At 35.7% G+C, this 19,105-nt stretch overlaps 1 protein-coding gene across 1 annotated transcript in view; it reads left to right on the top strand.

Annotated features, from left to right (window-relative positions):
* CFAP47 (cilia and flagella associated protein 47) overlaps nucleotides 1-19,105 on the top strand; it is a gene marked incomplete at both ends in the record, with an annotated part of 298,007 nt that overhangs the window by 219,597 nt on the left and 59,305 nt on the right. The window contains 2 exon segments of the mRNA XM_084289693.1: nucleotides 2,025-2,181; nucleotides 6,977-7,072. Coding sequence (XP_084145819.1) covers nucleotides 2,025-2,181; nucleotides 6,977-7,072 — 253 coding nt within the window.

The following is a 19,105-nucleotide window of genomic DNA, read 5'->3' as shown; positions in this document are numbered from 1 at the left end:
TGAATGGATAATTAATCCATCTGATAGCTAAATAGCTGACTAATCAGTTAATGACAGCACTTACAGTTTCTGATTGTGCTTTTTGCTGAACTGAGATAAACTGCTCTGTGCAATTACCTGCCTTTTTTTCTTTCCCCCCCCCCCCCCCCCCCAGTTTGAAGCTGCATTAAGAGTTCTTCACAAAATGAATCTGAGTTTTGTTCTAATTGTGCCGTACTTTGTGAAATCAGAAATTAACTTTGTTGGGACAGCAGAACAGAAATATCACCCCTAATATAACCCACAACCTGAGTTCTAATGTATTGCTTTTATTCTATTCTCTTAATGCATCTCTAGTACTCAGGTGTAGTGTAGAGAATTTAATAGTAGTAAGTAGTATTAAAGAGAAGCTTAGTGCACTAGTGATACTAGTGCACTAGTGAGACTGCACCATGAATATTTTATTCAGTTTTGGGCCCCTCACTACAAGAAGGATATTGAGTTGCTCAAGCATGTACAGAGAAGAGCAATGAGGCTGGTGAAGAGATTAGAGAACTAGACTTAGAAGAGTGACTGAGGGAACTGGGGTTGTTTAGTTTGGAGAATACAAGGTTGAGGGGGAGACCTCATAGCTTTCTACAACTACTCAAGAGAAAATGGCAGAGAGCAGGGTGGTGGCCTCTTTTCTCAGGCAACAAGTGACAGGACCTGACAAATCAGTCTCAAGTTGCACCAGCGGAGGTTTAAATTGGACATTAGAAATAATTTATTCAAAGAGAGGGTGGTTAAGCATTGGAGTGGGCCGCCCAGGAAACTGGTTGAGTCCCCATCCCTAGAGGTATTTAAGAGACATGTGGATGTGGCACTCAGGGAAATAGGTTAGTTATGGAACTTGTTGGTTCAGGTTGATGGTTGGATTTGATGACCTTCCTAGATTCCTTCTTGTGATTCTATGACAAGCAATTTTGCTGTCCAATGCTATTTTCTGGATACATGATATTTTATTTATTGCTGTTTATACTGAAAAGTCTCAATGGATTAGCCACCTTTTACAATATTTCCAGTTTTGTTAGGTTTTAAGCTCTGTTTCTTACAGATGTTCCTTATTTTTTTCAGACAGGCTATGTAAAAGTAAATGCAATATTGAAGATAACAAAAATAGTGTCTTGATTTTATTTATAGTTTTCTGCTCTCCTTGTGGTGCTTAACTTTTTAAATGATAGTGAACAAAACTGATCAAAGGATCACTTTGGGAAGTTTGCACTAAGATTTTAGTCTATATAGTTCTATAAAGACAGCATCAGGAATCTGCAAATTAAACATTTTCCTTAAATAATGGTAGTATATCTACATTTGCCATTTACCTTTAAAGGTTCCATAATGAGTGGCATTACTAATATCAATCTTTATAATCTTGAATGAGCAAATCTGGGGCAGGCAGCTCTTTAGTGTCATGCTGAAAATTTGATGAAAATTAACACCTCAGTTTAATTTTCTCTGTATGTATATTATTTTTTAATGCTCTGTGGTGATATTCTATATCCACCAGTATTTTCCAGTCCTCTTGATTCTTCTCAGTATAGTTGTTAGTGTTCTTTCCTGCCTTTGGAGTAACAATTTTATCTCTTTGATGATTTTATTGCTGCCCCATCAATTAATTATTTGCCTTCATTCTGTGTCTTTGCAAGAGGACTTCTCACTTAATCTCCTTTCAGATTCTAATATACATGCTTTGAGTTGCCTTCTTGCAATCACCCACATCTTTGCATTCACTACACTGGGAGCTCTGAGTAGCATGAAAGTAACATACAAAAAGGGGATGTGAACATCTCCCAAACTCCTATACGAAAAGCCTTAAACAGTGGAACTATTGATTCCAAGATAGTAATACTTAGAGTACATAATAGCTTGAGGGAATAAGAAAGAATCAAAGCACTTCACTTACAAGGGAAAGAGACATAGAGCACTAGAAGAAGACAGTTTCCCTTAAAATATGTAAGTCTGACTGGTCTAATAATAAATAATGACACAGTTTTCATTCACAGATTATAGAATGGATATTTTACCTGTCAGGGACTGGTCTTCCTCCTCACTTGATGGAGCCAACTAGCATGAGTGCATGCATTTTCCAGGGTTCTTCTGTCATCATATCCTTCAAAAATCCAACTCCTGAAAATGTTCTGGTAGATGTCATGCTAACAGGTACAGTATTGGTTTTGGGTGGGGGGAGGAACTTAAGCTCCTTCATTGCAATAAAACTGTGGGTGGGATATGATTACATTTGACTTATTCCATTTCTAGGAAACAAGAGTATTGTGTATCATTCACATCCACCCTGAAAAGCTATATAGTCTATGCTGCAGAAGCTGAGGAAGAACATAAACCTCTAAAACCTGTTCATAGTAGACCACTTCCATCATGCAAACTCCTGTATACATGCAGCTGGTTGTTTACTCTAAACTGTACTGTAACATTTAGGCAATAGGAGTCGAGTCTCCTGGGGTATATTTTGGGAGCTCTATGTCTAAGACAAATAGCTAATGTTTTGTTTCAGTTTTGTTCCTCAGGTGTTTTCCAAATTATTTCTTTCAGATTACAGACAGTTAAAGAAGTTCATAAGAGCAAAACATTTCTGACTGATGTTCCAAGCAAGTATGTTTCAGAAATAATTTTAAACATACATCAAGAAATAATACAAGATCCAGAATTAACAAATATAATTAAGTCACTGTCCATACTGAGATTTCACAAATAGTGTAGAAATCAAGTTCAAAGTCCCAGATTCTATCTCAAGACTAAATTTGTCTTTTAGTGAAGAAGAGAGCTTTAGAATGTTCTCTGAATCTCCACATGGTCCAACATAATATGTAGCATCATAAAACAAGAGCTAAAGCATTTTTTAGCTTATGCATATAACAAAAATCAAAGATACACCTTTCAGCAGCCACTTTCAGCAAAATCAAACTTATACAAAAGTACGCTTTAAGCCGGGTTTACACAGTCATGCTCTGATTTGGTGTTTGTGGTGCATAGACAAAGGGAAGAAACACGATTTTTACAAATGTAGATTCATGTTTATTTGCTGCATGAATTAATGCTTTTGAATAAATTACAACTTCTGAGATATGAATTAGAAATACAAAGACTTGTGAAAATTGAACAACACCACACATGAAAAAAAACAATTGAGAGCAGTTCTCTTATCTGCTAGTGAAATAAACTCCTTCTATAAAGTCACCACCATGTAAAGTCTCCCTTCAATACCATTCATAGACATCCGGTTGTCTCTTATAAGCTCACCAAAGTCAGCATTTTTGTTTGTTCTATGTTTCTGAGAACAAACAAACAAACAAACAAACAAAAAACTTCTCAGTGATCTCCTGAGAATTCCATATAAAATTTCCAGAACCATCATTATGTTTCCAAAAGACTATTGCTACGCTTGCTTTCTTGTTGATCCTGAGGTTTAGTTCTACAATGATCACTTAATTTTATTAGATTTTTACCATATATTGTATAATATCTATAGGGTAATACTACAGGATATCACAAAACTTAAGCTGAAAAACAGATAAAACAGTAGTTGGCACTTGGGCTATTAGCTAAATACAGCTAAAATAGTTCAAGTCCAAACAAGGTAAGAAAATCTTGATGCTTTGCACTGAATTAAACTTAAGTCCCACGGCTTGTTATCAGCAGTGCCAATACTATATTCAATGGACTAAACCTAGATGAGGTGGAATGAAGAACATGTAACAAAAAGTGAGTATAAAAGCACCATGAGAGTACCTACCAAAAACATCAGGAAGGCCACAGCCCAGAAGGTGTAGAGACTAACAGAAAGTACCAAAAAGAGGTTCTAAAGGTAGTTGCCTAACAAAATTTAAGAAAAATGCAGATGAGTCGATGAATGGATGTTGGGTAATCAACTAGTTACAGACAGTGCAGAAAATGCTGAAGCGTCTGATGTCCCTCCAACCCCATTAAGATTTGCAAGCAAAAACTTCTCCCAAGGCAGCACGTATTGACATGGTTTGAAATGGAGACAGGTGCTCATCAGGAAGCTATGGGCTGTGGACTACTTATAGCAGCTGGATTCATTCAGATCCACAAGTCCAAATAAAATTCATAAAGTGATAAAAGATTTCGCCAATGTGATTGTGAGTGAAAATTCATGGTGATCAGGAGATATCCCTGATAAATAGAAAAGAGACATATTGTTCCCTTCTTTTAAAATTGTAGAAGGAACACTGAAGAAGCGGTGGGTTGATCAGCTTCACCTCAGCACCTGGTAGGGTCGTTAGACACATCCTCTTGCACTCTGTGCAGCCCAATACAGTACATTTCCAAGCACGTAAAAGTCAAGAAGATAATCAGGAGTAGTCAGATGGCCTTGTTAAGTGCAAATCATGATTGACTAACCTGATTGCCTTCTATATGGAAATGACTGACTATGCAGATGAAGGAGGAGCAGTGGATATAATATAACATGATTCAGTAAGACTTTAATCAGTGTTTCCTATAGCATTATCATTTGGAAGCTAAGGAAGTCCAGACTTAATGAACAGACTGCTGAGTAGGTTGAAAATGTGGATGAACAATTGGTCTCAAAGGATAGCGATCAACAGTTTGACAGTTAACTGCTGTCTTGTAATGAGTATAGTACCCCAGGGGTCGATCCTGGGGTCCATATTATTCAAAACCCTTATTAATGACCTGGATGATCATAGAATCATAGAATCATAGAATGGCTTGGGTTGGAAAGGACATTAAAGACTATCCAGTTCCAACCCTCCTGCCATAGACAGGGATGCCACCTACTAGATGATGTTGCCCAGCGCCTCATCCAGTCTGGCCTTCAACACCTCCAGCGATGGGGCATCCACACCTTCTCTGGGCAACCTGTTCCAGTGCCTCACCACCCTCTGAGTGAAGAATTTCCTCCTAATCTCTAATCTAAATCTCCCTTCTTTTAGTTTAAAACCATTACCCCTTGTCCTGTCATTATCCGACTCAGCAAAAAGTTACCAGTGTTTTTTATAGGCCCCCTTCAAATACCGAAAAGCTGCAGTAAGGTCACCCCAGAGCCTTCTCTTCCTCAGGCTGAAGAGCCCAAGCTCTCTTAGCCTTTCATCATAGGAGAGGTGCTCCAGACCTCTGATCAACTTCGTGGCCCTCTTCTGGACCCATTCTAATAGCTCAACATCCTTCTGGTGCTAGGGACCCTAGATTCAGATGCAGTACTCCAAATGGGGCCTCGCAAGGGCAGAGCAGAGGGGGACAATCACCTCCCTCGACATGAGTGCAATGTCAATTGGGGGAAGTAGCTGACATGATGAATAGTAGAGCTTCAGCCCAGAGGGACACTGATAAATTGTTGGAATATCTCTTTTTCTAATTGCTTTCATTTGTCAACTCATGGGGCAGCTACGCTGGGGTGGCTGAAGATACAGTAATTTATTTATTTATTTTTTTTACATTGTTACTAATGCAATCTTCCTTCTAAAATGTTTACCTTTTGTATTTCTCTGATTCTATTTTCCCTTTGTAATTATTTTATTTATCTTAGTTCAGACACATATAGAAGCACTGTGAATTACTAGCTATGCAACCTACCCTATTTGCTTGGGAATTAAGTGATTATACAATTTCTTAAAATACAGGTGTGTATTACATGTATGACATGAAGCTTCTCAGTGCAGATTGTGGAATGTGGCATGTTTCATTCTAGTGTGAAGTGCAATCTGGTATTCTGATTTGTACAGCAAGAAGAGCAATTATGAGAAACAAATTTGTACTGTGATCTATATGGAACAAAACCCATAATTGTCTTCTTAAAGTGTCTTGAATTTGTTACCCTGATTCCTTCTTTTCAAAGAAAGAGAAACCTAGTCTTATAAGCAATGTCCAGCTTACTATTTATGGTCTTTATATGTTCTGGAAAGTAATTTAGTTGAACTTTTATGTTGTCCAAATAGAGTTTATCTGGAAAGGTAATGGGTATACTAACTCACATGTTGTAGATATCGTAGTAATGGTAACAGGTATGTATACATGTATGTACAGACGACACTAAGTTGGGGATGACAGCAGGTGACACCAAGTTGGGGGGAAGTGTCGATGTGCCAGAGGGTAGGAAGGCCCTGCAGAGGAACCTGGTGAGGATGGGCAGAGGCCAATGGGATGAGGTTCAACATGACTAAGTGCTGGGTTCTGCACTTTGGCCACAACAACCCCAAGCAATGCTACAGGCTTGGGGCAGAGTGGCTGGAAAGCTGTGCAGAGGAAAATGATCGGGGGGTGCCGATTGATGTTCGCCTGAACATGAATCCAGGTGTCCCCAGGTGGCCAAGAAGGCCAATGGCATCCTGGCTTGTATCAGGAATAGTGTAGCCAACAGGCTACACTATTATATAGGAAATTATAAATTTCCTTATATGGTCCTTATATAGATCTAAAGAATACTTATAAGGAAACCATTTCAGATAGCTTTTCTGCCATTGCAGTATCTCAGTTTAAGAAAAAAAGTTGCTTTAGTAATATATTAAAATAGGTATGTAGGCTTTTCTTATGCACCCACCTTTGATAATTTGAAAGTGTATTTGAATTCTTTTAGCTTGCAAATGGGTTGCAAATTTCATTTTCAACCTCTAAACTACTTTCCAAAACCTGAAACTTTGTTCCTGAGGTGAAATAATTTTGAAGCTGTCTTCTGACAAGAAACAGGACATTGGATATTTTCCATCATGAGAGCTTCTCTTCACCTTCCTGAACATCTTTGTTCATTCCTCTGTTCCTTAAAGTTATTTTAATCTTGTTCTGTAACCAGGTGGTCTTCTCCAGACAGTTTGTTGTATTTCTGTGTATCATATCTTTTGTCAGTGGTTTGCTGTTCAATGTTACTACTTTTTAACACGGGATATATTATTCTGAAGTAGTCAGATTCTTGGTTGTTTATTTTTTATTTTTATTTTTATTTTTTATTTTTGGTCATCAGATCAGGAACAGTCCAGTTGTCACCTCAGTGCATCTGTCCTAACTAAGTTCAACACTAAGGAATCTGCTTTCCATCTTCTGCTCAAACAGACACGAGGTATGTAATTTATTGAGTTTTCTTTTGAAATTTTAACAAGGTATGGTCTTTTATAGTGCCTGAAAACTACAGTGTATGCAAAATTCATTGTTTTGATGAATGGAGCTATTCCAGTTATGTGCTGAATCTGAGTACTGTGGAGCTCAGTATTACCCCAATGCCACTGTCTGTTTTACTTAACAAATACAAATACAAATTAATATATATATATATATATCAGATGTGCTACACTTTACAGAACTTTACAGGATGTAAAGTTCTTCTCAGGTTTGATTTGTTCATTTTTGACAACTATTTTTTATTTTTTCCTTACTTCTGCAATGATTTTCTTAGGCTATTGGAATATGATATGACTTCTTTGGTAAATAATGTCTTACTATCAAAGCACAAATGTTACTAGTGATGCTGATGTGTAAAAGAAAGAAGAGGGCTGCAGCCTGACCTCGTAATAGGTGCTATAAGTATTATATAAAAGGATGAATGAGCCCATACAGTAATGTAGTCTTGATGTATTTCTACAAAATGCTACAAATTAAGAAACTAAATTCAAAAAAAGTTGTATTTTACGACTGTAAAGATGAACAGCAAAATTATTAAAATGTTTATGAACTATTATGAACATCAATTGTTAAAATTCTTAAATAAATTTAAATTGAATGGCTTCCTAATTTTTAGTGAATAATTATATATTTTTATAATAACTGCAAATACACTTGAAAAACAATATTTACAAATATTTAAACTATTATCAATACTCATATTATTAGTTTATCCTATAGCAAGTCACTGTTTCCTAAAGCCTGAAGTAGCAGAAAGGAAAAACATGTAAACACTAAAAAAAATCTTTAAAATAAAATGTTTCGCAGTTAAAAGGGAAGGGTAAGAAATTTCAAGAATAAACATGTTAGGCATTTGATAACTACTACTACTTTTTATTGAACTTAAAGAAAACAAAAATAGACTTCACAGTTATTGAGGTCTAGATTTCTTATCTTTTTCTTCAGACTTGCCTGTCCTTTGAATTGTGTGTTGTTTTTTGTTTGTTTGTTTGCTTTCTAAGATAGATTTGCTGTTGCAAATTACTGTTTTCTGTATTTTCCTATGTTGCTCATGGTAGTTTCAAAAGAGACAATAAAATCTAGAAATTATAAACTTGAACTGTCTGGAAAAGACTTAAATATTTGACTTTATTTTTGAATTATATTTTAGGTGATATTATAGGTCACATCTGATCTGAGATAGAATAGGAAGTAGTTAATTGCCTTTAGTGTTGTAATCTTACCAATTTGTTTTACATCTTGCATATGATAGAAATTGATTCATTCAGTTTATTCAGTATTCTAGCGTTATGGCAAAGCTTGGATAGAATTAGAGTATTTCAGTTATTACAAGTTATTCATAAAGAAGCTTTCAATTTCTGCTGAAGCTTAGGAGGTAGATAGTCTTCTATATTTACAGAGAACAGTTAAATAAATTTCCTGATATCTATTTTTATATTTTTATATACTTCTCAGGTAGGCCTTCTATTTTCAAAGCATGTAGATAAATTATTCATATCTTAAAATATACATTAAAGCAAAAAAATTTGGTTTGTTAGTATCTCATACAATTGTGTGCCCATCCATTTCTGTCTGTTATAATGTTGCATGTTGATATAGATATCAGAATAAGCCATACAATTTTCCTTGAGGAGGTGATACCTAACTGTACCAGAGTTAGAAAAATGATACAGGGATTATTTGTTTTCAATTTCATTCAAAAATCTGCCAGATACTACTGTTTTCCTCAAGATGTACTTGACTATCCTACTTGAATACCTTTCTGTTTTAAGCGATGTTGCAGACAAACTGTTTTTGTTTTCTCTCCTTGAAACTTACAATGCTTCAGCAATATTTTCAAGTGATATAGCAAGAATGATTTAGAAGTAGAGGAGGCAAGAATTTATCTGGACATCGGATCATTTTCTAAAAGTAGATTTTGCCCAGGCATATATGAAAGTCGCAACTGTTGCCATTTCTGTGTACTGCCCCCTTATGTACTTTTTTTCATAGAAGCTGTGAGGAGCTGTCCAAAGCAATCTAGCACAGAAAGTACATATTTAAAGTGACAGAGCAATTACTTAAAAGAAATATTACAACAACAATACAATCTTCATAAATTGTACTTTTCACTACTTATTCTTTTATATCAAATACTTTCATAATATAAATCTTTTTCTCTGAGGATTCTGCAGCCTAATCTCTTTTGTTGGGAGGCAATAAAACCAGTGAATGCACACTTGTTTAGCACCTGGTCTCATTCACAATTTAGGGACAATGGAATCATGTTAAGAATCATATTTATGGAAAGATTCTTCTTAGTATACTTAACTAAGTATACTAAGTGTGGATGAAGTGTGGATTAGGTGTAGGTGTTACAAAGACTACTTTATCACTGTTCCCTATAGCAGAGAAATAATACTTTGAAAACATTCTGAAATCAAATATTCTTCTTACTAGACTTTCTGGAATATGATTACCAGATCATTTTATATGCAACATTTGCACTTGTGGAAAAACCATGCTTGCTGCTAGTTAATTACTTGTTTTGGTTCACTGACTCTGTTTTGTCTAATACAAAATACAGAGGGAGAAATTCAGAAATAGTGAAGTAGTCTGAAAATCTTGGGATCATGTTTCACTATCCTTTTACCAAAAGGAGCCAAAATACTAGCCATGCTGTGAAATTGTAGCTCATGTTAGTGTTTTTGTTGTTGTTGTTGTTTTTTCCTGCCTGAGCTTCACAGTAGTAACCTAAGACTTCTGGACTGTGTATTACTCTTTCCCAGTAACATTATTTCACCTGGTCCTAGTATGAAGTTGTGATCCCATTTTCATTCAACCTTCATTCTTAGCAGTTTATAGTTTAGCATACCTCAATGTTCCAGGAGGCCAATAAGTTTGTCTGTTGTGAATGATTTGGTGTACCATCACACAAGAACAGTTATCATAACCTTATTTTGTAGATCTTTCTCTTCACATTTCAGTGTAATTTTTATAGGATATATATTTAAAACTTTGACATTTTAAAGCTATCATTTCCTGTTGCATGATCATTTCTTTTCCTTTTTACTGAGATCTCTATGATTTATCTATTTAATTTTTCCCTTTACACTGTTTTTTGGTATAAAATACATATATTTACTGACCCTCCCAAGCACTTAGAAAGGCAGGCTAAAATATATTCAGTAAATGTATATACTGTGAGGGCAACATTTTCCAAAAAGCTGCCTGCAGTGTTAAACCAGTGATGGCAATTAAATTTGAGATACTGAAATTGTGTATGCACTTCAGAAACAATATAGTTTCATATTTTATTAAGCAATAATTAAAAAAACATTTTAGTATATTTTTTATGATGTGCTATGATTATGGATAATTCAGCTCTTAAACTAATTTCAGCTAAGAAAGGACATGATTTTTGCTGAAGTCTTCAGACCATTCCCCTAAAATGTCAGATTTCAAGACTTAGTTCTTTATTTCTGTATTTATTTGCACTTTTTTTTTTTTTTTTTCTTGCAATCACTTTCAAAGACTGAAAGACAATGACATTAACATACTAGGTTTTCTTAGTGCCTAGGAAGACTCCTTTCTTTCCCTTTTATAATTATTTCATTATCACAAGATAACTAGAAAAGCTACAAAAAAGACTTGTGAGAGAAAGGTCTTCATTCTGGCAAACTATTTTGAAATGATGTTGGAAACTGTTGAGCTCTCTTTTCTCTTGTATGTTCTAACTACATTCTGTACCTGTGGTTTGGTCACTTGCAACAAAGACATAATTTTACATTTTATAACTTACATCAGAGGTTGTGTTAAGAAGCAAGTCAGTATTTGTATAACAGAACCTGCAGAAAAGGTGCATTCAAGCAATAAAAAGACTAAACAGAAATATGCATGTCTTAGGCAATAGTACCCTACTGTTATCTTCAGAAAAGATAACAATGAAATTAACTGTAGAGAAAAGATAAACACTTCCTGATTGCTGAGGCTATTCAATGATTAGAGGTTCAATTAGGCTATATTTACATTAACAAGTACTTTGAGGCAATAGCAGTTGGTGTGTTGACCAAAAGTGATATTTAAAACCTGAAGTCTAGACTTGCACGTATTATGGAAGTTTTGTATATGGCTCTCCAGGGTCTGATCTCATGGATTACACACTTGTGAGTGAATGTAGCACATCTTTTGGTCTTATTTCTTCCAAGAAGATTCCAGTTTGCACAACCTGTTGCAAACCAGAATAAAAAAAAAATGAGGATAGTTGGGAAATTCATTTCAAAAAAAGTGTTTTCCTTCCTTTCGGGATTTTACATGTAGATTCAACAATTACTTTTTTTTTTTTTTTTTTTTTTTTCACATGCTTTCAAAGGGAAACTGTTGAAACTGTTCCTTTGAAATGATGGAGAATTTGGATGCCAGATTTCCTTTGAATTTCCTTGGTCTAACTACTCTCTTGTTTTATCTATCCAAGACTTCCTTCTTTCTGATGAACTTTTGCTACTTTTATTTAGTTTTGAATTTTCCCTCCCTCCCTCCCTCCCTTCCTTCCTTCCTTTCTTCTTTTTTTCCTTCCTTCCCTCCTTCCTTCCTTCCTTCCTTCCTTCCTTCCTTCCTTCCTTCCTTCCTTCCTTCCTTCCTTCCTTCCTTCCTTCCTTCCTTCCTTCCTTCCTTCCTTCCTTCCTTCCTTCCTTCCTTCCTTCCTTCCTTCCTTCCTTCCTTCCTGAATTTTCATCTTTTGAAACTATGAAATATTACTTTCTTGAATAAAACTGTTCAACAGATGTTCTATTCATGTGGTGCATGAATTACTCATGCTACACAAGATTAATTCAGGAAGTTCATAGACTAGTTTTAGGTCAAAAACCACCACTGTCCATGAGAGTAACCTCCAATGCCCATGGTGCAGATGGAAAAACAAAGTTCATGATACTTGATTTAGCTTTTTTGAACATCTTCTAGATAGCATAAATAACTGCTAGCATGGATTTGTTTGTGAGGAAAATTTTAAGTACACAGCAGAATTTCGTAACCTGGAGTGGTCATAATAATTTTTGAGCAAGAATTTGAGCACCTCATTTAGGCAAATTTGAAAATTATGTAAACCTTGGTAGAACAGCTTGAATAGATCCTAGGCTGCTCTGAAACTTAGGTTGTTGGTTTAAGTTTTTCCTTTTCCCCTTCTGGCCCATGTATTGTCTCACAGGTACATTAACTATTTAATGGTTGGGTACCATTTATACAAAAGGCTTTGCAAGTAGGCGATAGATGTCTGTTTGCCTTTATATCTAGGACTTTGGGACTGGTGGGAACATCTTTTACTCTGCAATCAGAATGTATACAATTTAAGAAAGCACATCTTTGATTTATTTACTTATAAGTATAGTAGATAACCATGACTAACATGTTGCTAATCTTGGTATTAGTATGCTCACTGTTCCCGGTGAGACTCATGATGCATCTTTGCTGCCCAGGTTCCCATCAGTCATTTAGGAAAGGGTCAGTCTCCATGCTTCTTGGAACGGGCTGATCCATGATGTTGCCACTTACTGTTCTTTGTTTTTTTTTTTTTTTTTTCTATTGAGTTTTTATGTCTTTTAATCTCAGCTGTATCCTGTTGAGCCCCGGAACTGTTACTATCATCTCAACATTTCTGTATGTGTTTTTACTTTTCTTATCTTTCAAGACTTAGGTATTTTCTCACACCTTAGCAATTTTCTCAGTAAAGTCAATGCAAAATTGTGCACCTGTGCTGCACCTGGTTAGTTAGCATCACAGGAAAGTGAACTCCAACACAGAAGATTACATGTGCTCTTAAAGAAATGACTGTTTATGCTCACTTCAAAAGAACAACTTTCTCAAACACTGTTTGCAAGACAATGACTTTCCATCTTCTTGGCAATCTTTTACCTATGTACATGACTGTTGCCTTGTCTAGACCCTCAGCTTGCATCTTTCTTGATTCTGACATCTCTGAAGTGCCATGACACTCAGGAATTTGTATGGATGTAAAAAGCAAGATTTGCCTTGTAAAATTTCTGGCAGAAGAGGAAGCCAAGGGACTTCCTTCTGTTCCATGTGCACGGCAGCTTCCTGGTTGCTGAATCACCCAGTTTATCTCTCTCAGCTGGTTGAAATCTTTGTAACAGTGGTGTTGTCATGTTAGAGCTGACAGAGAGAAGCATGCTTTATTAAAGAGGACGACACTACTGGGACATAACATAACAACATGAATGATGCAATTCAATCCCTATCTCCAGAGGAGTATGCTGACAAAGTCAATGCATTCAAGCTGGTGGCAATCTGAAATGGCAATCTCTACTGTCAGCATGGGAAACTCTGTAGATATCTCTGAAGACACAACACATTCAAGGCTTTCCTCATATGGAAAATATAAGTAAATCAGCAGGAACATTTTTATGCACTCCTGAAAGCTGACTGTGAGAATCTGCTCTGTGGGGAATCTGCTCAAAAATGCTCTTACAGGAAAGGCTAGTTATAGGCAGTGTGATTTATAGTGTTAATGATTTACAGGCTTTTCAGCACTGAAACAGGTATGCTTGGTATATTGGTACAACAAAACATGAAAATATTCTAATACAATGAACCATAAAACTTAAAGACTTTTCTTTTTAGTTTTCTGGAATGTCTTCAGGGCACGTGATCTATGTATTTATGAAGCTTGTTCTATGCACTATTTCTACTTTTAGGTTTTGTTTTGTTTAGAAATTATATGGTATGGAAATACATTTATTTTTTCAAATCCAGGCAACTGTTTTAATGAAATAACTTAAACTGAATGAAGTGAAATGCAATACCATAAGAATAATAGGAATTGTTGGTTGCTGGTTGCTGTTCTTTTAAAAACAATTCCTTGAATTCAAAGAGTAGAACGGTACATTGCCTTGACTACATAAGGAATTGATTTATCTACCTGAGCGTGTTTTCCTGATGTTGCAAAAAGAGAGAGGAAAAAAAGATCTTCAGGATGCAAATAAAAGAAGGGAAAACATCAGAAATCCATCTTTTGCATACTCTCATGCAAATTCACATAAGGCTTCCCATGTGGATTTATCATGGAAAACAGATTTTCAAGCTATAATTACCTCACAGATTTAAGCTACACCATGCAGCAGGTTTCATCAGAATCTCATGATTTGTTACTGAACAACCAGAGGATAACATTTCAGAGCATCTAAACTATGCAAATCAGCCTCAGAGGAGGCTGTTATTTAACATTATCTTAGCCTATTTCTCTATTTAAAAATATCTGCTGTGTTTTAGAACTTGATAAGAAATTATCTCCCTGAATTTCAATAGAACTAGAGAATGAAAAGATGATTTCTGTCTTAGATGATTCTGTCTTAGAATAGCATATTGCTGCTAATATATTTGATAACAACTGAGGATGGACAAGATGTGTGCCATAATGTGTCCTTCAGTAAGATTACTTGCTTCCTGCCCTCCGCTTTTCTTCATGCTTGCTTCTAATCTTGACCTGTTTAGATACTAAATCCAGTGAAAATTCCAGAGACACAGGTTTGTTTCATCCTGTAAACAATCCGTAAATTTATGTTTAGCCCTAAACTGACAATAAAAATTATCTTCACTAATTTTTTGTTGCCAGCTGCACATGTACAGTGAACATTATCAGCAATATCAAACTAGTTGTTCCTTGACTACCAGACCTAAAGAAGCTTGATTTTCTACTGACTTATGTCTTATACCCATTTTTCTGTCCTCCACAACATGTCTGTCTCCTGTGAATTCATCAGTGCAAGATCCTTCTACATTCACACTCCACCCTATATATAAGCTAAAGACTGCTTCTTCCCATCTCTAAACTAGCTAGTAGCTTCCTCACTGAGAAGTACAACTTTTGAGTTGTACTTCTTTGCTGTTTTTCAGTTGACTTTCCTTGTCTATCAAGCTGAGTTTCACAAAACATTGAAGGAGTGTTAGAGATCTATATCTAATTTTGCTGAAAGTGAACAGTAGACTTAAAAAGAAAGAAAGAAACAAAACTCTCCCAGCATTGATATTACATTTTTTTTTTTTTTATTCCCTGAAAATAATTACAAAGTTCTTGAAAACATTAACTCAAAATATTGTATTTTTAAATGAAAAGACATATGCAGGAAAGAAGCTGAATCTTTAGTGTAAGACTTTTGAAGATGGAGGATGATGATAAAATTTGATGTTTTCCACAAGGTGGTTTGTGGGGCTGAGGAGAAGAGCTGGTTGGTTTGAACTTTAATGTCTTTTTTATTATAATTATTTATTACTATATTCTGTTCTAGAGAGTTATTTTTTGAGTAACTATGTGGGGCACAGATTTTACTTTAAAACATAAATGCTACAAGGCAGTCTTGAAATTGAACTTTCAACCTTGAATTTTTATACCTTAAGAGTTCTTGATAGCTACAGTGTTGAATTAATGCACTTTTTTTTTTTGACACTTGAGTTTTTCTAAAGCCTTTTTTTTTTTGTAAATGTTTTCATTGATTTTTTTCTTTGTTTTGTTTTGTCAAAGAAGAAATAGCTTTTTAGACTGAAATGAAGAATGAGTCTCAAATATAAGACAAAAGCTAAGTGAAAGTCAAATTCCATAAATAGTTACTATAGTAGCATTCAGTAACTAAATCACAGTTTTTACCCACAGTGGAAACACAATTTTTCTCAATATAGTGGCTCAAGCTTTAAAGGCAGTGAGCCGTTAAGCCTCAAGATTTCCCTTAATAGGAATTTGATTTAACTGCCCTGCAGGAGCATTGTGTACTTCAGCTTCATTTTAAAAGTTTTGTTTCCCAATTGTTAAGGTTTTATGTATCTATTTCAGTATGATGTTCTGATCCCTACTCTGACCTTTTTTTTTTTTTTTTTCATCCTAAATAGTATCACTTGTTCATAGAAGTCCAGGCTCTAGTGCCAGTGTGAGGAGACACTGGGTACAGGTATTTAGAAAACAACTATATGATTTTTTTTTTTACAAACCCTTGGTACTCTACCTAACTATCATATTGAGGGACTGCAAATACCAGAGGTGTGCCTAGTGTCTCTTTTGGAATTTGGTGTGATGTAGCGCAGACCCAGGTATGTTAAACAGGAATGTTTCTTTTTGTCTTGTACTTGTATAAAAACTAATTCCACAAGTCAAAATTATAGAAACAAAGAAATAATACAATAATTATCCTGCCAAGCACTCAACTTTGCTTCTGCATATTTTCCAGAACTCTATAAATTCTTTGTCTTCCTTCTCCACCCACTGTTCTATTTGACAACCCTTGGTAGATATCTATCTCTGTTGCTTTCTGAAAATGTTCATGTGTTGCAATGTCGACTGCATGCCATCTCATTCTGAATTGTAGTCAGCAAGGAATAGAAAGGAAATTTGGTTTAGTTTGGTGTGGTTATGTTTTGTTTGGTTTGTTTTTTTATTTAATCACTAAGTCCTCAGGACTACTTGTTTGAATTGTTTAGGAAAGCTGTCAGAGTGTGGTGGACATGCAGACTATTTTCTAGTCTGTTTTTCTACTTCTTGGTGGAGTCAGTGTTGGTTGGGCTGTAGTTTAGCAGTATATACATGTATATCAGCTTGATCCAAAATTGTTACCAGTAGCAGAAAAAATCTTGCTAGATAAAGAGGCTTAGCATTTAAGAGGGTCTGTGATGTATTGAAGGATTTAGGGTGCTGAAAAACATGTGAACCTCAAACTGTTAGAGGTTAGAAATCAATGGACTTTGGGACCATGAAGATTTAGTTCTCCTTTCCCCACTGATGGAGCTGAATTTGAGCCAGGGTCTTCTTCCACACAGCAGACTGGCTGAGCAGCAGTTATCCCCACAGACAGACCAGCAGGCACATATACACAAGCACAAGCCAACCACACAGATAACACAGAGAACAGTTCCTTCACCAGCATAAAAACATTCAACACTTATGTAAATGTTTCTCCAAGACTCATGCCTGGATTGTAGGCTTCTTATCTGGTCACTGACATAGATCCTTTCTGGATCTTGGTCTGTTCCTACTTCCTGTCTGGTCCTGCTTGACATTCACCAGCAGAACATACAGTTAACGTTCATTTAGCTCACAAGTACATGCATGATTTCAGACAGATTTAAGTCTGTCCTGTATGCATACTCAGTCTGTAGACCCTTTATCCAATCAGTGGTCCTTACCATGGGTCACCAGACGCTAGTGATCTTGTTGGCTAGTGTCACTTGATACTAGGTAGCAGCTGACATCCAACTGCCTACACAAAATACCACTCTCTCCAATAACTGGTCCTTAGACTTTCTACAATAGCTGGCACTCTGGCATCATCCTACTTGCTGGCAAGTCCAGTTTTAGCCTTGCTACTGGTTGAAACACAGAGAGGTTCAGGACAGGGGGTGTACTTATAGAAGATGTAAATAGGATTTAATAAGAGTATAGACAATGATCAAGGCTGAGGTTTAGCCAGACAACCTTACTGACCAACACCTGCTTACACAGCTGGCATTTTTTATTCTCTTTCACCTTTACTTTCCTTTGCTTGTTCTTCCCTCTTTCACTTTGACCTTTCTATTTTCTCTCCTGTATTCACTTCCCTAAACATCCCATAATAATTTTTGTGCAACCCCCAGATTCTTCTCTTTCCCCCTGTATCCCCTAATAAGTTCCATATCCCTTTAGGCATTAGTCCCACTTAGTTTGCATGGTATTCTTTTTTTTTTTTTTTTTTTTCATTGAGTTATGTTGTGGGTTTTCCACAAAGGACAATGATGAAGCACAAAGGTGTTCCACAAAGGACAATCATGAAAGCTTCCTGCAACTTGCACTCTTCCTGGATTTACCATCGTAGACACTGAGCATATCAGAGGAAAATGGATCTCTCCTCTTTCTCTGCTCCCCATTCAGTTTTTGTCATTATCAACAATCATTAAGAATTATAGATGCAGGTTAAAATGCTGTTTGGATCTCAGCAGAAAACACATTAGGTTTTCCACTAAAAAAATATCCTGAAAAAAAATCCAAGAGTTTGTAAAGATGTCAAGTTGTTGTCCATAGCTTTGGGATGACAAAGTAAACTGGAGTTTTCCAAAGGTTTACTGCCTAGCTGAATTTTGTAGTCAGGATGGCCAGTTGCACATTGGAACAAGGTGATATATGTTTTCTCAGTTGTGCGTTATGTGCCACTGCTTTTCAAGTGAAAAGTCTTAAATGTCTTCATATGGGCAAAAGCATTTATATTAGTTTCATTCACAGATATACTTTAAGATTTTGGCTGCAATATGAAAGAAATACAGTTTAAGACTGACATCCACCATGGTAATATTAGCTTAAGTATACACGTTTTCAAAAATGTAACATCCTGAAGGCAGATTTTTAAAGTTGGAAAGATATATTTGTGTATATGAAGAATATCAGTTTAAGTTCAGACACACACAAATGAAATGTTTGATTCTGTGGTCTGGTATGTGATTAATTGAAATAATAGTTGTTAACAGTTGCATTCAAAAGTCTAACAAGGTATTCATGATAGGGAAAGATGCATTTAGTTTGTGCAGTTTTGACTGGTGGAGGAAGTTCTTGATTCAGTAGCATATTTGGGTATGTTTAATTTCAGGCATGTTTAATTTCAGGTAGGCTTAATTTTAATTAATTTTTGGGGTATGTTTCATTTCAATTTAAATTTCATACACTTCCTAAATAGGAACTTAAGTTTAAACATCTGCTTCAGTAGCAGTAAAATTACATGAAATGTAAATGTGCATGTTAGGCATCTATTTTAATTGCTGTGGTATGACTCGAGGTGGGATAATTTGTGTGTTTAATTACTTTGATAAATACCTTAATTGTGCCAATATCTACATGTTCATCTAAAAATTATATATTTCTCCTTGTCCACAAGATGCTATTAAACCTAACCTGGGTCAATAATACTATAGCTCCAGTTCTTGACAAATGGTGTCTAAAATTGTTCACTGTAGGGAAGGAATAATTTAATTA

Source organism: Netta rufina, assembly GCF_964035555.1.
Source record: "Netta rufina genome assembly, chromosome: 1".
Lineage (NCBI taxonomy): Eukaryota > Metazoa > Chordata > Aves > Anseriformes > Anatidae > Netta > Netta rufina.
The sequence above is the reverse complement of the archived record's forward strand: the minus strand, read 5'-3'. Positions and strand labels throughout refer to the sequence as shown.